This window comes from Cynocephalus volans, chromosome 9 (assembly GCF_027409185.1).
Source record: "Cynocephalus volans isolate mCynVol1 chromosome 9, mCynVol1.pri, whole genome shotgun sequence".
NCBI lineage: Eukaryota > Metazoa > Chordata > Mammalia > Dermoptera > Cynocephalidae > Cynocephalus > Cynocephalus volans.
This window is the reverse complement of record NC_084468.1, coordinates 85,126,931-85,149,416: the sequence shown is the minus strand read 5'-3', so window position 1 is coordinate 85,149,416 and position 22,486 is coordinate 85,126,931. Positions and strand designations below refer to the sequence as shown.

The window sequence follows — 22,486 nt, the reverse complement described above, 5'->3', positions numbered from 1 at the left end:
TCAGAATGGTGAAGGCCCACAAGTTCGAACAAAGATATGATTATGTTTAATATAGATAAGTGAAAGACTTAAGGAGAATAAACAAGAAGGCTGTTTCTTTTTTTATTTAAAGCAATTTAAAAAAATTTTAATTTATCAATATAGAGTGTAGTTTATTTTCGTGTTCCTTTACCAATTCCTTTTCCCTCACTGCCTCTCTCCCCTCCCCCTGCCATCATCATCTTATCTATTCACTTTTCTCAACACAAGACAGCTAGTTTTAAAATGGAAAGTTTTTGATATGGAAAAGGGTTCTGTGTGATATAAGGCATACAATCAAGACCAGAGGTGAAAACTATAGTTTCAGATTTCAATTCAGTGGAAGTAATAACTAGACTGGTTTAGTACAGTCTTAAGATGTATCACATGATTTTAAGATGAGAACAACAGCAGCAACAATGAAAACAAAATAAAACAAACTAGAATAAATATGCTTAAAAATTTTAAAGTGGAAATTGTTATGCAACTATTTCGAAATCTGACATACTGAATGACTGATACATAAACATTTATATTTTATTGCACATAAAATTTATGGGAATACTTTTTATATTTTTAGACTAATTTTTTTCAGATTTCTAATTTTTATTGAAACTTACTGTTCAGAGATTTGTTTTCTCTGTAAACATTTCCAAAGAAGTTTGTTTTCTATGTAAATATGTATTTTTTTCTTTATTATTAAGAGACAATTCTCTGTGAGTTTTTTATGTTTTTGCATATCTTTGCTCAGTATTTCCTTTTTAAGGATGATTGTACAGCAAATAGCCTTCAAAGATACAGTGTTCCACCCTGGGCTCTCCTGATTGGGGACGGTGGGGGACCAAGGGCCTCAGCCACACCCCCATGATGCATGCAGTCAGCCTAGAGATGACCACCAAGCCACCACTGCAAGTGCCCCGGGCTCTCCCAAGCAGGGGTGGTGGGGGACCTTGGGCTTTGGCCATGCCTTTCTGACACGTGCAGCCAGCCCAGCGATGACCACCAAGCTGCAGCAAGAAGAGCCCCGGTTTCCCGAGCTGGGACAGTGGGGGTGAGGGCTTTTCTGTACCCCTCTGACATCTGCATCCAGCCCAGCAATGACTAAACCACTACTGGAAGCCCCCCAGTCACCCCGTGGGAATGAGGGGGTGCCACAGGCCTCAATCCTGCCTCTCCTACTCCCTCCTTCTTCTATCCCATTTCCTTCCCTCTTCCCCTCTACCCCTCCCTCCCAACTGCTCTGCAACAACATCCTAGAATGTAAAAAATAATATTAATAAAATTTCATTTTCTTAAAAAAAAAAAAAAAAGATACACTGTTCCACTACCAAACAGAGGGCATGCTTTCTGCCCATTATAAAAGATTTGGGTTCTCTAAGCTCATGGTTTCTCTAAGCTTTATTTTTCCCATAATATAGCCCCTTGTGTGTGCATGTATCCGTTTCATCTTATCTGTCTTGCCCTCATTTAGACTTGAGAGCAAGGAGAACTGACTCAAGCTTGCTGACGCACTTGCTATTTGTTATGCCATGAGTAATAATGTCCTTTGTCTCTGACTCAGGAGTCTTGTGCCTTCTGCCAGCATCTGTGAAACTGTGGCAGGTTAACTTGGTAACTTGAAGTATGGTAAAATCTCAGATCCATCATAGTTCTTGACATCCATATACCATTAATTTATAGACATTTTCCTTTTGTTATCTTTCACAGACCCCAGTGGTGCATCTGACAGCCTCTTCAGAACAGTTCTCTAGTTTCTGTCAATTTAAGTTATTTTTCATTAAATTCACCGGTTTGTTATTGAGATGTTAAAATAAGAACAAGTTTAACATGCTTATGTACTCGAAAAGTCTTCATTTGTTAAAATTTAGATTGCTAGATTTTCTGGATTTCTAGACTCATTTTGAGCTCCCTCCTGTCATCAACCTTTGATATGTATCTTTTCTTTAACTTTTATAGTTCATTCAGTCTAAGTATATGTATTTTTAATTGTGGTAAAAACATTTAATACTAAATTTACTATCTTAACCATTTTAAGTGCTGATATAAGTATATTTTAAATGCCTCATGAATGTTAGTAGTTTTTAGAACATTCCTTCTGTATTTGTTTAAGATGCATTAACAGTTCATTATTCATAGGACCCTGCCATTTAGATAAAAAGAATTACTAAAATTGTAAGGTGTAAGAAGTGAAAAAAAAAAAACAAACCCTCATTATAAATAGTCTTTATTCCTTACTGCAGCTATTGAGAAGTATAGCACAGTAATTGCGGGCATGGTTTCTGGAGTCAGAGTGCTTGAATATATTTTCTTGCTCTGCCACTGACCTTGTGCAAGTTATTTAAACTCTTCGTGCTGTGGTAAAATGGAGATCATAATAGTACATACCTCAAAGTATTATTGTGAATACTAAATGAATCAACATGTGAAATACTTTGAATAGCTTCTGGCACACAGTAAGGAGTCAATAAGTTTTGCTATTCTTGTTAACAATTAAAAACTACCTATAGGTATAACTTGGACTCTGGTAGTTTACAGAAAACATGACAAACTTTAAAATCAAGACTGAATATAGACCCTAAATATTCTTATTTTTAAAAATCCAGTCTGATAAACTTTGTGTTTAATTGTAGTATTAATTCATTTCTATTTAATTTGATTATTGATATATTTATGTGTATAAATATTTTATTATTTTATATATTTTATTGGCCCACTTGTTTTACCATTTTTTTCTCACTTTCTTTTTCAGATTAATCAAATATTTTATTTTATCCTATTTTATCTACCTTTATTGCATTTTTTGTTATGCATTGCCTTACTATTCTTTTAGTGTTTGACATCAAAATTGTGATGGCATCCTTAACTTATTACAGTCCAATAAAAAAGAATACTTTTTACCACTTCCTAAATAATGCTGACTTAGGACATTTTAATCCATTTTGCTATCTTTTATTTTTGTTTATTACCATACATTTCAAAGCTACATATTTTAAGCTCTTTGAATGTTATTGTTTTGTGCCATTGTTCATATATTCATTTTGCATTTCTGTTCCCATCTGAAATAATTTTTCTTCTTTCTAAAAATCTTCCTTTAGAGTTTCTCTGGACTAGGTTGCTACTGATGAATTATTGTATTTTTGTTTATCTGAAAATATCTTTGTTTTGTTGTTTTCAAATGATTTCTTCCAGGTATAAATAGTTCCTACTTATTTCCTGTTTTGCCTTCTGTGGTTTCAGTTACCTGCAGCCAACTGTGGTTCAAAATATTAAATGGAAAATTCCGGGAACAAACAATTTATAAATTTTAAACTGCATGCCTTTCTGAGTAGCATGATAAAATTTCATGCTACCACACTTCTTCCCACCCAGGATGTGAATCATCTCTTTGTCTATTGTATCCATGCTGTATACAATATCTGCCCATTAGTCACTCATTAGCCCTCTTTGTGGTCAGATTGACTGTTGTAGTAGCACAGTGCTTGTGTTCAAGTAACCCTTATTTTACTTCATAATGGCCCCAAAGTGTAAGAGCAATGATGGTGGCAATTCGGATAAGGCAAAGAGAAACCGTAAAGTGCTTTCTTTAAGTGAATAGATTAAAGTTCTTGACTTAATAAGAAAAAAAAATCATATGCTGAGATTACTAAGGTCTCCAGTAAGAAAGAATCTTCTAACCCTGAAATTGTGAAGAAGGAAAAAGAAATTTGTGCATATATTATAGTATATATATATAGGGTTTGATATTATCCATGATTTCAGAAGTACGATAGGGGTCTTGGAATGTATCCCCTGTGGATAAGAGAGAAAACTTCTCTCGATTTTGAGGTTGGTAGTTACTTTCAGCACTTTAATGATGTTATTCCATTATTTTAGACCTTCTGTGATTTTCATTGAGAAGTAAGTTGTCAGGATTATTATTTCTTTTTTGAAAAAAAATCGTCTTTTTTAATCTTTGATTTTTGTCTTTGATGTGTCTACAGTGTTGATTTCTTTTTAATACATTTACCTGACATTTGCAGAGCCTTTGATTCTCTGGTTGATGTTTTTCATCAGTTTTAAAGAATCCTTATCTATTATCTCTTCATATATTTCTTTTATCATGTCTTTTCCTGCTTTCTTTCTGGGGCTCTAATAAAGACATGTTAGTTCTATTCACCATGTCCCAACCATTTCTTTTTTATACCTCTTTTTTTTCTTTGTGCTTTAGTTTAGATATTTTCTCTGAGTTATCTTTCAATTCACTAATTGTTTTTTCAACTGTGTTTCAATTTCTATTAAATTAATCTATTGAGTTCTTAATTTCAGTTATTCTATTTTTCAGTTCTAAACCTGTATAATTCTTTCTTAAATAATTCACTTCATAGGAGAAAGTTTTCAACTATTCCTTTTCTATTTTCCCCTCTTTTATTTGAACACATTAGTCACAGTTATTTTAAAGTCCTTGTCTGCTAACTCCAATATCTGGATCACTTATTGGTCTGTTATTTTCCTTTTTTTTTTTTTTTTCTCCTCGATTTTTGATTATGTGCTCTGTCTTTTGGTATGTCCTATAATTTTTAATATAAAGCCAGATATCATGTATAAAACATTACAGAGATCCCAAATGGTATTATTTTCTACTAGAGAGGTTTTATACTTTCCTTTGCAAGGCATATAGAAGTGAGAGGAGATCACTTTAATTCAGTTATGAACTGTCCTAATTACATTTTTGCTGAGCTTAGTTTATGCTGGTTGTTTCATTTTCTAAAGTGTGTTCCTCTTGGTATATCATCATGAGACTGATGCATTCAGGGCCCATCTTTTTGGCAGATTCTGAACTTTAATCTTTGATACCTCTATGTTTCAGTTTTTTGGCTTAGATTTTTAGCTTTCACCCCTCGGAAATATCTTGATGTGAAAACAGACCATGTGTTTTGAGACTCCTCAAATTTGCAATTTTGTCATTTTGGCCCCAAAAGATAACAATAAACTAGTTTCTCAGTTCCTTAGAGCAGTTCTCTGTCAGGCCTAAACCCAGATTTTTTCATTCTGTTGCCTGTTATCAGCAAATGCCTCCAGGGAGAAAGCAGATTGATAACTCACCCCTCAGAGGTTCTACCCTTTTCAGAATCTTAGCCCTCTGGTCTCTGTTACTTCTGCAACTCTAAGAGGCCTTTAAATTAGGATTTGTTATATCTTATCTAAATTTATTTTTAATTATTCATGGTAGAAATGTGGTCCTTTGCAAACCATTCATTGCCTCTAAAGCCAAAGTCATCCAATGAGTAATTCATTTCTTTGTAATTTCATTAAAGCTTGGTAACTTCTGCCCCCAAACAGTAAAAATTGTAGAATTTTTGGATCTTCCTTCTGTCGTAATTTCTAGTATCATATACATGACAATAATCAAATTATTATAAAAAATACATTTTTTCAGCTTCAAAAAATTTAAAAATAACACGAAATAATAATGCTGTCTCAGATGTTCTATATTTGAAGGATTGCACATTTTTAAAAGATGTGACTATGATTGTTCTGTTTTTAAAAGTGATAGAATCTACCTATTTTCTTTTAACTGACTAGGTAGGAATAATAAATATTTAAAAAATGAGTGTATAATTGCCAACTTCCACATTCAGGGTACAGAGTCAGATAGTTTCACAGATACAGTATATATGGGGGATAGATTTTTAGTAATTAATGTTACAAAAAAAACGAACAAAGAAAGAGAGATATCTAACTATTCTCTACTATGTGTCAAATTCTGAAATATTAAATATGAACATTAAATTCTGAAATAAAAACAGTGAAATGTGTAAAAATGGGAAGATAAATCCTTATTCTTTTTGTATGTACAAAGAATGTTGCTGCTGTTTATACAGTTTAAATTATGAAATAAATATAAATAAATAAATTGTATTATAAATGAGAGAGAGTATAATATCACAAAGATCAATTAACTGCTGATAAAATTATTTTTAGATTACCACACTCCTCTGGCCTATTAATTTACATTTACAATGTATATAATATTTAAGAGAGTGTGAATCATTTGGCTTAGAAAGTATATTAATTTAGAATTGCCACATAATTAAGTAATTATTGCTAATATATTTTTTATTTCATTTGTTAATAATAAAGTCTTAACAGATAATAGTATATAATTGGCTAAATACCTTATACTCATATATTATTGAGATCACAACCTGCTGGTCATGAAATAGAACAAGAATTGATGTCTGAATTTGACAGAGTACAGCTAATAACTCACCACTAATATGTTTAAATAATGTGTGCAAATCCATCATACTTACCTAGAGGTTCATATAACAGCTCTTTTTTTTCATTTTAGTATCTCATTGACTTAAAGCTTTTTAGTTCTAAATTCTATTAAATTGAAAAAATTTTGTGAATATAAGTTTATCTCTTTTTAATGACAGCAAGATTGATGCATTGCAAACTAATTATTTATAGTGCCACTTGTATTGATAAAAACAAATTATTTACCTTTTTAACTCCTTCTTTTAACATGCTTTCTGGAATTCACAGGTCGGTGGAATTTTTGATGAATTACCTAACTTGACTAAAAAATATGCTGCTTTCTTGTCAAGAAAAGGAAGAACTACTGAAGTACCAGATATGGTAAGAAGACTTTTAAAATCAAACCTATTTGTAGTGTAGGTATCATGGAAGAGACAGCATAACATAAACATTATATTAGGACCTAAGAGAGGAAATACCTGGTAGTCTGCTGAAACTTCTTTGGCTAGCCTGATACTTCCATAGTTTTAAAGTTCAACAAAATTCTTAAAGCTAGGGGGAAGTCCAGCATTGCTCTATGAGAGAATATTACATGCAACTTCTCTCGTGGGGTCAGAGGGCCTTCATTCTTAGGACATATATGAAAGCTGAACTCATTATGTTGTGCATGGAGTGGAAAGTTTAGTTTAGGTTCAACTCAGTTTACTTATAGAGTAAATTTTTTTTTTTTCAATTTGAGTTCATCTTGAAATCTAAGACTTCTCAGTGATTTTTCCCATTCCTGTTAACTTGTATTTTAAACTGTGTTGATATGAATTTTTCTAACTGACCTTCCATTTTTTATAAGTAGCTAATATTGAATAAATTGAAAATAAATAAGCAGGTTAAATTTAAAAATGAATAGTTGGATAATTCATTAAGATTGCATTTACAAAAAGATCAAAGTAAAATTTACAGTTAAAAAGTAACACTCATTGATAATATTGCTAGGGTCTGAATGTTTGTGTTGCTCCAAAATTCATATGTTAAAATCCTAACCCCCAAGGTGATGGTATTAGGAAATGGGACATTCTGGGAGATGATTATGTTATGAGGGCAAAGCCCTTATAAAATAGGCCCAAGGAAGCTCATTTGCTTCTTCCACCATGTGAGGACACAGGGAGAAGGTACTGTCTGTCTATGAGGAAGCAGACCCTCACCTGACACTGAATCTGCTCATGTTGTGATCTTGGACTTCTCAGCCTCCAGAGCTGTGAGAAATAAATTTCTGTTGGTTATAAGCTACCCAGTTTATGGTATTTTGTTACAGCAGCCCAGATTAAGACAAATGTCACAATGTGTGTACAAGATGTTAAAATAAATTTTTGTAGAAATTGGACCATCTTTTAGAATATATTTTACAATATGTTATTAATAAAAATTACCCAAACAGGATCATCAACCAGGTTTTTAAAACATAGCTCATCAACCAAAGCAGAGCATTGCTTGCTGAAATAAAATTCTGCCATATGAAACAATGCTAAGAGTTGATTTATAATATCTTCATTGGTGAAATAACTGGTACAAGATCAGGATGAACTAATTTAAGGAAAGGACAAATACAGTGCTAGTTAATATTACTGGTAATGTCTAGGAAATCATAGAAATTAGATTAATTTGGTGAGAGCCATTCAGAAATGAACTTAATTCTTTTTAAGAGGAATTAATTGATGGAATCTGAGATAGGGTCAAAATTGGCATCAGGTTCTATGAGAATTTTTTGTAGCTGTAAATTCAAAAGGCAGTTTAAAGTCATCTAGTAGTGTTCATGATATGTAGTAGATTCTCAGTAATTGTTGATTAAATGTGCTATTTTGATAGATCATTTCTTCATCTTGAGAAATTTTAGGATTGCATTATATTTCTCAAGTGAGTCATTGTTGTACACACTTCTGGATCTACTGTGAAGTATGTTGTAAGTAATTTGTTAGTAATATAAAGCTTTTAAGCTTAGGCATATTTAGAATGGATTTAAAGTTATTTCTATCATAATATTACAGGCACTAGGAAAAAACAGTGGAAATCTCTGAAGGCAACAATAGGAATGCATATGTATATGTTATAGTTTATGTTTGTCATGAAGAACAATCTGCCCTAAAGGAAGAGGAGTTGTTCCACCAATTGCTTTTACCTAATTTACATTTTTCTCTTTTATCTTTGTCTCACTTTGGATCCGAAAACTCATTTTTAGTGTTGTCTTTTTTGGCATGAAACACTTGCAACTAAATGTATTGTGTGGGACTCTGTTTACCCAGGAACCTAAAAAGTTTAGTCACATAGAAAACCTTGGTGGATTTACAGTAGAATTTTACCAAACATTCAAAGAGGAATTGACACTGATTCTTTACAAACTATTCCAAAAGATTGAAATGGACGCAAATCTCCCAAACTCATTCTATGAAGCAAACATCATCCTGATACCAAAACCAGGTAAAGATATAACCAAAAAAGAAAACTACAGGCCGATATCCTTGATGAATATAGATGCAAAAATCCTCACTAAAATACTAGCAAATAGAATACAGCAACACATACGAAAAATTATTCATCACGATCAAGTGGGATTCATCCCAGGGATGCAAGGTTGGTTCAACATATGCAAATCAATAAATGTGATACACCATATTAATAAACTCAAACACAAGGACCATATGATCATCTCTATAGATGCTGAAAAAGCATTTGATAAAGTTCAGCACTCATTCATGACAAAGACCCTCTATAAGTTAGGTATAGAGGGAAAGTATCTCAACATAATTAAAGCCATATATGCCAAACCCACTGCCAATATCATCCTGAATGGGGAAAAGCTGAAAGCTTTTCCTTTAAGAACAGGAACTAGACAAGGATGCCCACTCTCACCACTCCTATTCAACATAGTGTTGGAAGTACTAGTCAGAGCAATCAGAGAAGAGAAGGAAATAAAGGGCATCCAGATTGGAAAAGATGAAGTCAAACTGTCCCTGTTTGCAGATGACATGATCCTATATATCGAACAGCCTAAAACCTCTACAAAAAAACTGTTGGAATTGATAAATGATTTCAGCACAGTAGCAGGATACAAAATCAACACACAAAAATCAGTAGCATTTCTTTTCTCCGATAGTGTACATGCAGAAAGAGAAATCAAGAAAGCCTGCCCATTTACAATAGCCACCAAAAAAATAAAATACTTAGGAATTGAGTTAACCAAGGATGTGAAAAATCTCTATAATGAGAACTACAAACCACTGCTGAGAGAAATTAGAGAGGATACAAGAAGATGGAAAGATATTCCATGCTCTTGGATTGGAAGAATCAACATAGTGAAAATGTCCATACTACCCAAAGTGATATACAAATTCAATGCAATCCCCATAAAAATTCCAAAGACATTTTTCTCAGAAATGGAAAAAAGTATTCATTTATATGGAACAATAAAAGACCACGAATAGCCAAAGCAATGCTCAGCAAAAAAAATAAAGCTGGAGGCATAACACTACCTGACTTTAAGCTATACTACAAAGCTATAATAACCAAAACAGTATGGTACTGGCATAAAAACAGACACACTGACCAATGGAATAGAATAGAGAATCCAGAAATCAACCCACACTCTTACTGCCATCTGATCTTTGAGAAAGGCACCAAGCCTATTCACTGGGGAAGGGACTGCCTCTTCAGCAAGTGGTGCTGGGATAACTGGATATCGATATGCAGGAGAATGAAACTAGATCCATACCTCTCTCCGTATACTAAAATCAACTCAAAATGGATTAAGGATTTAAATATACACCCTGAGACAATAAAACTTCTTAAAGAAAACATAGGAGAAACACTTCAGGAAATAGGACTGGGCACAGACTTCATGAATACGACCCCAAAAGCACGGGCAACCAAAGGAAAAATAAACAAATGGGATTATATCAAACTAAAAAGCTTCTTCACAGCAAAAGAAACAATTCACAGAGTTAAAAGACAACCAACAGAGTGGGAGAAAATATTTGCAAAATATACATCTGACAAAGGATTAATATCCAGAATATATAAGGAACTCAAAGAACTTTACAAGAAGAAAACAAGCAACCCAATTAAAAAATGGGCAAAAGAGCTAAGTAGGCATTTCTCTAAGGAAGATATCCAAATGGCCAACAGACATATGAAAAAATGCTCAACATCACTCAGCATCCGGGAAATGCAAATCAAAACCACATTGAGATACCATCTAACCCCAGTTAGGATGGCTAAAATCCAAAAGACTATAAACGATAAATGCTGGCGAGGCTGCGGAGAAAAAGGAACTCTCATACATTGTTGGTGGGACTGCAAAATGGTGCAACCTCTATGGAAAATGGTATGGAGGTTCCTTAAACAATTGCAAATAGATCTACCATACGACCCAGCTATCCCACTGTTGGGAATATACCCAGAGGAATGGAAATCATCAAGTCGAAGGTATACCTGTTCCCCAATGTTCATCGCAGCACTCTTTACAATAGCCAAGATTTGGAACCAGCCCAAATGCCCATCATCAGATGAGTGGATACAGAAAATGTGGTACATCTACACAATGGAATACTACTCAGCTATAAAAACGAATGAAATACTGCCATTTGCAACAACATGGATGGACCTTGAGAGAATTATATTAAGTGAAACAAGTCAGGCACAGAATGAGAAATACCACATGTTCTCACTTATTGGAGGGAGCTAAAAATTAATATATAAATTCACACACACATACACACACACACACACACAAACCGGGGCGGGGGAAGAAGATATAACAACCACAATTATTTGAAGTTGATACGAGAAGCAAACAGAAAGGACATTGTTGGGGGGGAGGGGTGAGGGAAAAGGGAGGGAGGTTTTGGTGAAGGGGAGCAATAATCAGCTACAATGTATATCGACAAAATAAAATTTAAAAAAAATAAAAATTAAAAAAAAAAAGAAAACCTTGGTATTTTAATTCCTTCTGCAACTGATAATACCTTCAAGCAAAAGGGTGTATAATATGTATATAATGAAAAATCCAAAATATTAATCTCAAAACAAAGTTGAAATAATCTGTCAAATGTGTGAAATAATGAAATTAATTTTATAATTTTCATGTCAAATAAAAATATTAGAAAATTTACCTCCTAGATATTTTATATGTTTTATATATATACACACACGATATATATGGGTATATGTGAATATATACAGATATGCTGAAATCTTGGAGGATGCTATAATATTTTAATTTTCCAAGTTGTATTTTCACTTAAAAATATAACCCCCACCACTCCATCTTCTGGTTTCATATAAAAGACTAAGCCTACATGGTCCTTCCTTTTACAAGGTCCCAATGAAATATTTTCTTCTTTAAAAAAAACTACAACGTAATCATTCATTGAATCTAAAAAGATAAAAAGATTGGAATTTATAAAAATAAAGGATAGACACAAGCGAAATGTCTGTTTATTAGGCATTCTAGAAGCAGAATGCGAAAATAATAGTCAGGAGTATTTGATGTAAAAAATAGAAAATTATCCCAAACTGAATAAAGACATAAGTTTTTAATTTGAAAGGCTCAACAAAATGCCAAAGACGTTGTGTTTAAAAGGACCTATGTTTTTTTTCACATTCTTTTGAATTTTCAGAAGACCATAAATAAAGAAAATATCCTTGAAGCTTCTACAGAGAAAATTAACTGGGTCACCTACAGAGGAGCAGAAATACAATTGATATCAGACATTTGCTTAGGAGCATTAGCAGTATTTCAAAGCTAGGAGGTGATGGAGAAGTATTTTCACAAATTTCTCAGAGGAAGTATTTTTGATATAGAATTTTTTCTCTACCCAAATTTCAATTGAATCAATCAGGAAAATAATTTTCTGACGTGCGAGTGCTCAGAAAGTTTAGTACCTCTACATTTCCATATGTGGAGTTGCTCTAACAAAATAGAAAAAAGGGAAACAGAAGGGTGATGTAAACATGGGGAAGAGAAGAAACTGAGCATTTCCTGGATGAAGTAAAGAAAAATTAGAACAAATTAATGAAGGCACTTTGGTTTGTGGTAAATATTGAAGAGTATTGAAATAGTCTTCAAGAGTCAAGGATTTGGTGATATAAAGTTTCATTTACTTCTCTGTGTGTTTGGCCACACTACTTGTTCCATAGGGAATAACAATGATAATCTAAATTCTGTCTTAATATTGGTTGATTTTAAATCAACCTGTTCAAATCACTGATTTTATAATATAAGACAATATAAATATTAGAAACCCTAATAATAATAATAAAATCAAGAGGTTAGGAGGTAGCATATGTAGTAAATTTCTCATTTCATAATAGAGAGTTTGACAATAGATATTGTCAAAAATTGACAAATTAGTAGTAGTCTTTATACTAGACTTATAATGGTAAAAAAAAAAAAAACCCACCCCCCCAAAAAAAACCACAAAAAACACCCTACAACAACAAAACCCTTAAATATCCAACTACTGTTAGAAGGAAATATTTCACAATGGAACCAAGAGGACAATTTTATTGTTTATTTTAGACTCATATATGATTTGATTTTTATTTATAAAATGAAGATATTTTAAAATAAAAGCAAAAATAGTGCTCGAATGATTTAATATGCATTTTAGAATACCATTATGATATACTGGTACATGGACTGACCCACTCTCTGAAAAAAGTAAAAATTCTAGATAAAATAGAAGCCAAAGGTATTAATGAATGCTTTCAAGAGTTAGATAGTAAAGTAAACAAGATAAAGGCTAAATTAAGGAAGGACCCTGAGTGGCAAGTAGAGCACTGAAGCTAATTTTCACCCAAAGGGTATTTGCTCAACCAGATGAGCTTGAGTTTTAATTTTTATAGCCTCAGAGGCCTCTTGGGAATGAAACAAAACCTAACACTCCCTCAGAGTAGGTAGTCTTAAAGATGATTCATTAATGCATTAAAACTAATGGTCAACCTATGCAGGTTAAGTGTAAAATGCAAATAAATCTATCTTTCTTATCCACCAGAGGATTGAAAGGAAGATTGCCTGTTTTGAACCTTTTGGTTTTGAATGTATGTTAGGGGAATCACCCCTGAGAATATGTTAACAATTTCACCTTCATTTAATGAGATACATTATTTATAATCACAAACACCTGTCATAGACAGGTCAAATTAATTTTATTGTAAAAATAAGAGCTAATGCTTATATAGTGCATTCTATGGCAGGCACCATTCCAAATACATATTAACTCATCTGAGTACTATAAATGGTCATTTTTCAAAATGAAGAGACTGAAGCACAGAGTTTAAAGATTAAGTGGCAGAGTCAGAATTCAAACTGAGGCAGTTCAGCAAAAGAGGCTACTCTTAAAGGTATTTTAGTGGCATTTTTCTCTGGCTTGAAAAATTAGGCTTGAATAAAATAAATATGACAGTATTATAAATATTTTTTGTGATTTAACACAAAAGATATGTGAATGTATCCTTGCTTGGACATTATTATAAGGGACAGAACTTTTTAAAAAATGCAATTGCTGTTGTTTGTCATAAACTGATAGAGAATATTTTTGAAGTTAATAACTTTCCTCTAGTTATTATGAGACTAAAAGTTAAGTAATGACTATCAATTTAGTGAAAGCCATGGGAAGAGTTTGATATACTTTCTTAGGTCAATTCATGGCTCAAAATGGCCATCATTTGGGTAGTTGACAACTGGTATTAAAACATATCACATCACAAAAAATTATTGCAACATTTTCTAAAAATTAACAAATGTCTTGAAATTTATTAGAATTATTTGGTGAACAATTTGTACTACATTCTTATCACTTGATAAACAGTTACAAAACATAGAGTTCAGAATGAAAGGAAATTTTAAAAATAAATTTTGATTTATATATTAATTTATGTTAATTTGGGTTGTTAAATATTTTGAATATCATCCCTGACTAGGTTAAAGTTAACTAGGGGCTAGCTGGTTAGCTCAGTTAGTTAGAATGTGGTGCTGATAACACCAAGGTCCCTGTACTGGCCAGCCCTCCAAAAAACAAAAAAGCAACAACAAAAAACAAAAGAAAACAAAACAAAGTTTAAGATAAAAGCTTTGGAATAAGAGAAATGCTCTTCTAATCTCAGCTCTACTTTCTAGCTACAAGAGTTTAGGCAACTCATGTAAATTTCAGTTTCCTCAACTGTTAATTAGGGATAATGGGACCTGCCTGATAGGATCCTGGTAAGAATTAAGGGTACTATTGCTTACAACACTTCACTGTGTTACCCATAGCAGGCTATAAGTAAGTTAGCTATAAAAATTGTAAATAGTAGGATTATGGCTCAAAACTAAGTCAGTCTCTTGCCTATGCGCTCTTTTCATCATTCTATAATATTAATGAAGAACATAAATTGAACTATGGTCATGTCTTTTTCTTTTTCATACTTGCTTGTGAGTGAAATTCACTGTCTTCAACCAGAGGCTTTTCTGTCTTGCAGAGGATTAGGATTGCTATGTCAGAAATGCAATGGGATGGATAGAATAAATATTCCCTTTTGACCTCGGAAAATTTCGTGAAACTCATCTCAGAGACAATAGTTGTGGGGGTCCAAGACGTTATAATGGGGCTTTATAAAAAGAGTGAAAAGGGTTTTCTAAGTTCCAAAAGCTTTCCTTTAAATATTCTCAAACCAGAGGCTAGCTAGCATTGTACCTTGTTTTAATAAGTTATTGCTGAATAATAAGCAAACTCAAAACCTTAATAGCATACAACAAAAAGTGTTTATTATTGACACACAAGTTTGCTGCTAGTTAGAGAAGCTTACATCAGGCTGCATGAACTGTACTTCATGCTGCCATTTGACTGGGATGTCTCTTGGGTCCAGTGGAATGTTGGAGCATGTTCTTTTCAAGGTGATGGCAGAGATTCAAGAAGATTACTATAAAAAAGAGAATAGGGAAATTGTAAGATAAGAGAAGTCTCCTGCTACACTGAAAGAGAAAGTCCTAGATTGAAAGGATAGAGAAGGACAGAGAAGGGTAGAAGAGCAGGGGAGTTGAGGTCTGTTTCATAGTCTCCCACATCATGGGGGAACGTTGAAAGTCTGGGAGGATGTTAGAGTAATACCCTTCTTCCCCCATATTGGTGCAGATAGAAATGCTATAATGTTATATTTGGGCATTTGTTATATTTGCTATCCCTAGGAATGGGTTAGAATTATTAAAACTTGAAAGCTGGACGGACGTTATGGAGCTGGGATTCAGAATTTAGACCTTTGAAGAGGGGTCACAAGTCAGCAGGTAAAATAGTGTCTTAGGAACTCAAAATAAAGATCCCCTGGGCCTGGGACATAGATCACTGGGATCCTGAATTTAGTAAAAATGTATTAGAAATGGATTTCAGCTGAACTATTCCATAAGAACCAAAGTTATTCTGACTAAAAACTATATTGTGTTGTCCTCACCTCTTTCTTTCCTTGTAATTTCTCACTGGAATATTTATAAAAAATTCTTAGACTTTTGCATAGATTTTAGAGTTTGCTTTGTTCGTTGGTTAGTTTTTGGTGTCTTGTCATACACCTAATCATTGGTGAAGGAGAACACATTGTAATAAATTTTCTTACTGCAGGCCCATCAGTACAAGTAGAGGATTTAGGTAAATGATTTCTGACACACTAAAGAGTGAATTGGTCACAGTGTACTTACATACTCCCTGTATTTCCATTATATTTTTAAATCTGTTTACATTTTTCATTTAATTGTCTAACTTTTTTAGTTCAGAAAATAAGTTTGATAAGCAAACAGCAAGAATGAGTGCTGCTGGTTGCTATATTTATCAAGGCAGAAAAGGAATAGAGAAGGCAACTGCTGAGCAAGATGCACTGTGATAAACCAAATTCTAACAACTTAATTTCTGACTGGGTGCTATGTCCTGTCAGTACTTGCAGATTGTGAGGAGAATGCAGTTCTGAAGTTCTAGTTTAGTGGTCTAAAACTGCAGTTTTAGTTATTTTATTTGCCCTACATAAATCTCAGAAGTAAATAAATAGATTTATGAAGAGGTGATTTTATCTTTACTCTTTAATTGATAAAAAATTTTTGCATTTCATGTGTTTTGGGAATAAACTCAGTCCTAATTTTGAAGGTACCATATTCATTTAAAATGAACAACAGCAAAATGATTCTATATAATCTCTGAGATTCGTAGAATATGTGGGAATTAAAAGAGTTACAATATGGTAAAAATGACATGGAGATGATTAGTCAAGACCCTTAACTCCATCATTTAAGGTCCTAGATGCCAACATTACTACATCTGTACCTCTACATATGGTATAATGCGTTATTAATACCTTTAAAATCTCCTTATAACAAGTTCATGACTAAGGAAGCATGACATTTAGAAATTGACTTCAAATGTCTGATTATCTGACTTAAGATGAACATATTCATGAGGAGTAAACCTTGCTACAATATATTTAAACATTTAGGAATTCATATCTCTTTTCAAAATTACCTCCACTGGTAAAGAAAGCTGTCATCGTCAATGCTGGTTTCATGTGTAGAAATCTAATGTTACTGACATGGTTAACACAGTCGTCTTTTGGCCAATTCAGAACATTAAAATGTTGAGCATCTGCTCATCATTATATACCAAAGTCTGTACTAATGGCCCTTCTGTTGGGAGATTTAGGAGCATACAAAAGTTCTATTGTGTTATTACAGCCAGTGTAGAATAAAAGGCATTTTTTTCCCATCACATATGTTTAAGATGTTATCACCGAGTAACATTATATTGGTATACCAATACAAGTACAAAGAGAACAAATGCGGAAAACTAACAGTTTCATATAGTTCAAATGACATTGGTAGAAAAATATAATGACATTGGTAGAGAAAAGAAGGGAAAAGAAAAAAGCCAGAGACGTGAGGAGGAGTATAGAGAAAAAAAATAATGAGAAGAAGAAATATTCATGTTATAAAGTTTGAGGGGATACATGACACAGGAAAAAAATAAAGCAGAAGCATGTGGGAAAAATTACAAATGGATTCAGAGTAATTGTAACTATGGGAAGGAACTGCTGCTTCTGGAATTAAGAAGCAGATGAAAGGGGGAAGTTCCATCTCTTTCCACAAACCTTTCATATTCTCTCTAGCACCTTGTTGGCAGGGTCCAACATGGAGCTATGTGGCAAAGCAGAAGTATGGTTTGCAGATTCCCAGGCTTGGAGCTGAGTCTGTAGTTTAAAATCTAATGTATTTCACCCCTTTGGCTAGTAAGCATACATATGCATCTTTCTATGCATATTTGAACTTCTACATAGTTTTCCCACCCACTCTGTTTTTGTCCAATGAGGAACAACCTTTCTTTGTACAACAAAAGCATTCTCACTCTCTCCAAAATGAGGAGACACAAGTTTTCAACAGTCGTTTTCTTCATCTCTGGGAAAATTTAGTCATAGATCATCTAAATGTTCTGTTACCCAAATACTAAATCGTACTTTATTAATTTCTTTTTTCTTTTCTTTCTTTTTTTTGTCAACTTTATTAAGGTATAATTGGTAAATACAGATTGTATATAGTTATGGTGTACAACATGATGTTTTGATGTATCTATACATTTTGAAATGATGAAATTAAGCTAATTTACATATTTATCACCTCACATACTTGTGGTGAGCACATTTACTATCTACTATCTTAGCAATTTTTAAGTATATGATACATCATTAACAATAGTCATCATGCTGTACAATAGATCCCCAGAACTTGTACCTTCTAACAGAAACTTTGTACCCTTTGTCCAACATTTATTTATTTCTTCCTTGTGTTTCAGTCCTTGACCACCATTCTCTCTCTGCTTCTATGAGTTTAACTTGTTTAGATTCTGTGTGTAAGTGAGATCATGCAGTATTTGTCTTTCTGCGTCTAGCTTATTTCCCTTAGCATAAAGTCCTACAGGTTCATTTGTGTCATCGCAAATAACAGTATTTCCTTCTTTTTTTTTTAAGGCTAAATATATTCCACTGTGTATATACATTTCACATTTTCTTTATCCATTCGTCCATTGGTGAGCACTTAAATTGTTTTTATATCTTGGCTATTGTGAATAATACTGCAATGAACATGAGATTGCAGATATCTCTTTGACATACTGATTTTATTTCCTTTGGATATATACTTAGAAGTAAGATTGCTGGCTTATATGGTAGTTCTATTTTTAGTTTTTGAGGAACCACAATACTGGTTTTCATAATGGCTGTATCAATTTATTTCCCCATCAAAAGTGTGCAAGCGTTCCCTTTCCTCCATATCCTCACCAATATTATCTCTTGTTTTTTGATAATAGCCATCCTAATAGCTGTCAGGTGATATCTCATTATGGCTTTGATTTGCACTCCCCTGATGATTAGTGATGTTGGGTACCTTTTCATATATCTGTTGTTAAGACTTGTTCTGTGGCCTAACATCTATCTTAGAGAATGATCCATATGTGCTTGAGACAAATATGTATTCTGCTGCTGCTGGATGGAATGTTCTGTATATGTCTGTTAGGACCATTTTCTCTAAAGTTTAGTTCAAGTTCAATGTTTTCTTATTGTTTTTTCTAACTATATCATCTATCTGTTGATGAGAGTGGGGGCATGAAGCCTTCTGCTATTAATTGTATTGCTGTCTATTTCTCCCAGTAGATCTGTTAATATTTGTTTTGATAATATTTGCATTCTACAATTTTTTTAAGTTCACCAGCTTTGATTTTGTTGGGTCTGCCGCCAGCCGACCCGAACAGCCCTAGCTTCGTTCCTTTTGGTGGGCGAGCAAACGGGCCTGGATTCCTCTTTCCCTCTTGTCCCCTTTGGAAGGAGATGGGTGAAGAGGGCCGTGAAGAGAGGTGAGCACCCCACCGGCTCCAACCAGCCCAGTTAAAGGACACTCAGACGCAGTGGGGGTTCTGTCGAGCAGTTCCGTTTATTAGCACACAAGCACTTGTTTTTAAAGGTAAATGGGGAAGGCAGGTTTTTTACATCCTCCAATCAGCTTAAGGGTCCTGTCTCAATGCCTATCTATTGCAATCACGCAGTGTTCACAAGTGCGGCCAATTAAGGGCTAAGGCAAGGTTCCCACAGACACTCCCACCCTACTTCCTCCCGGTGCATCTTAGCCTGCCACGTTGATATGCCCTTGTGGGCCCATAATAGCGCCGCTTGTAATGTCACTTAAGGTGGTGTTAGTTTTTAAAGCCCGACATGGTTTTATTTTTATTTTTACGTATTTTTAATTGAAACATAATTGATTATACATATTTGTGGAGTACGGAGTTGAATATCAAAACCTGTGTGCAATATGTGATGACCAAATCAGGATAATTAGTATATTCATCATTACAATATGTAATCATTCTTTGGGACCCATAAACAATTTCTCATTAACCTATTCCCAACTCTAGTAACCACAGTTCTGTCTAACTAACCTTTCCCAACTCTAGCAACCATAGTTCTCTTCTCTCTTTTTGAAAGTTCAATGTACTATTATAATTGTTGTTGGTTCCCTCCATCCCTTCCTTTCTCTCTCTCTTTTTCTCTTTCTTTCTTCCTTTCTCTCTCTCTTCTCTCTTCTCTCTCTCTCTCTCTCTCTCTCTCCCCCTCCCTCTCTCCCTCTCTCTCCCCTCTCCCCTCTCTGTCCCAGTTATGAAAGAGGATATGCAGTATTTCTCATTCTCTGCCTGGCTTATTTCACTTAACATAATTTTCTCCAAGTTTATCCACATTACTGTGAATGGTATAATTTCATTCCTTTTTATTGCCAAGTAGTATTCCATTATGTATATATACCACATTTTCCTTATCCAGTCATCTGTTGATGGCCATTTAGGTTGGTTTCAACTCTTAGCTATTGTAAATAGAGCTGCAGTAAACATGGGGGTGCAGGTATCCCTTCGACATGATGGTTTCCATTCCTTTGGGTATATACCAAGCAGTGGAATTGCTGGATCTTATGGCAGTTCTGTCTGTAGTTATCTGAGGGACCTCCATACCATTTTCCATAAAGGTTGAACTAATTTACACTCCCACCAAGTGTAAGAGGTGGGACTCACATCCTCTTTACTTTCTCCACATCCTCATCAGCATTTGTTATTCTCTGTCTTTTTGATAATGGCTAGTCTAACTGGACTGAGATGATATCTCAGTGTGCTTTTGATTTGCATTTCCCTGATCCTTTTAATCCAATCAGTCAGTCTATGTCTTTTGAGTGAGGAGTTTATTCCATTTATGTTTAGGGGTGTTATTGAAAGGTATTGTCTTAGTCCTGGCATTTTATAGATTTTTGTTTGGATGTTTTAAATATCTTTTGTTCTTTCATTCTTCTTTTATCGTTTGTCTTTGATTTTTTTTTTTTTGAGGTGGTAGGATTTAGTTTGTTTCTCTTTCTTATTTGTATTTTTGTTTTATCAGCGGATTTTGCTCTTTCTTATGTATTAGTGGTAGTAACTATGGTTTTTCCAATTCAGATGCAGTACTCCCTTATGGATTTCTTGCAGGGCTGGTCATGTGGTGGTGAACTCCTGCATTTTTTGTCTAGTCTGGGAAATACACTATTTCTGCCTCATTTCTGAAGGATAGCCTTGCTGGGTGTAGTATTTTTGACTGGCAGTTTTTTTTCTTTTAATATGTTGAATATATCACCTCATTTTCTACTGGCCTGTAGAGTTTCTGTTGAGAAGTCTGCTTTAAGTCTGATAGGGATTCCCTTATAGGCAACTTATTGCTCTTTTCTTACTGCTTTTAGGATTGTCTCTTTGTCTTTGAGCTTTGCCAGTTTGACTATAATGTGTATTGGAGAGAAGCTTTTTGGATCAAATCTGTTTGGGGATCTTTGAGCCTCCTGGATCTGAAGGTCCATGTCTCTCTGTATACCTGGTAACTTTTCCGTTATTATTTCATTGAATAGTTTTTCAATGCCTTGTCCTTTCTCCTCCCCTTCTGGAGCACCCATGACTTAAATGTTCATGTGCTTAAGGCTGTCTGTTAGCTCTCTTAAATTTTCTTCATTTTAAAAAAATTATTTTTTCCCTTTTTTTGTGCACCTGGGTTATTTCAAAAAGATTATTTTCATGATCAGAATTGTTTTGTTCTGTTTGTTCTAGCCTTCTGCTTAAGCTCATGGTTGTGTTTTTTATTTTGTTGAATGTAACTTATGGTTCTATAAGTTCTTCTAAATTCTTTTTTATGGTATTAATCTCTTTGTAAATTTCCTCCATCATATCTTAGATTTTTTTTCCCATTTCATTATGTTGTCTGTGTCTTCTTGTATCTCATTGAGTTTCCTTATAATTTTTGCTTGGAATTCCTTTTCAATAATTTCAAGAATTTCCTGCTCTATAAGATCTTGTATCTGAGAGTTGCTGTATTCTTTTGGTGGTGGAGTATATTTTTTGGATTTTTGTATTTCTAGTATTTCTATACTTGTCATTTCTATGTCTTGTCATCTCGTAGAGCAGGTGCTACTGCTATTACTCTGGAGTGGGCTTTGAAAGTAGAGACTTCCTCTTCTTTTTCCAGTCTCCGCTGGTTACTCTCCTTGTGTCAATGCAATCGAGTGGCTGGCAGGCCATCTGCATGGTGACTGTGGCTGCTACTGTGATGGTGATCTGCTTTTGTGGCAGCCATGTCTGTGGCAATGGCTGTGGTGAACCACCCACATGTAAGTAGTGTTTTCAGCATGGTCCTTCCTTCTGACAGGTGGTGGGGGCTGCCCAGGGCTCCTGCCTAGGATCTCACACATGCTCTTGCCTTTTTCCAGGTGGTAGAGGTGCCCAAGGCTGTTGCTTAGGACCCTGTGGGCATTCCTGCCTTCTGTTGCATGGTGGGGGCTGCCCTTGGCTCATGCCTAGAACTCCATGTGTGCTTCTCCCTTCTGCTTGGTGGTGGTGGCTTCCTCGATTTCTGGTTTTAATCCATTGTGGTCTGAAAAGATTCTTGAAGTGATTTCAATTTTAAAAAAATTTGTCAAGGCTTGGTTTGCCGCCTAACATGTGGTCTGGCTTGGAGAATGTTTCATTTGCTGATGAGAAGAATGTATATTCTGAAGTTGTTGGATGAAATATTCTGAAGATATCTGCCATATCCAATTGGTCTAAAGTGTGGTTTAAATCTGGTGTTTCTCTTTTGATTTGTTGCCTGAATGGTTTTTCCAGTGTTGAGAGACTGGTTTTGAGCT

At 34.2% G+C, this 22,486-nt stretch overlaps 1 protein-coding gene across 1 annotated transcript in view; it reads left to right on the top strand.

The window, feature by feature from the left end:
• STPG2 (sperm tail PG-rich repeat containing 2) overlaps nucleotides 1-22,486 on the top strand; it is a 452,805-nt gene that overhangs the window by 186,465 nt on the left and 243,854 nt on the right. Inside the window, exon 10 of the mRNA XM_063107464.1 lies at nucleotides 6,547-6,639. Coding sequence (XP_062963534.1) covers nucleotides 6,547-6,639 — 93 coding nt within the window. The remainder of the gene's footprint in view (nucleotides 1-6,546; nucleotides 6,640-22,486) is intronic.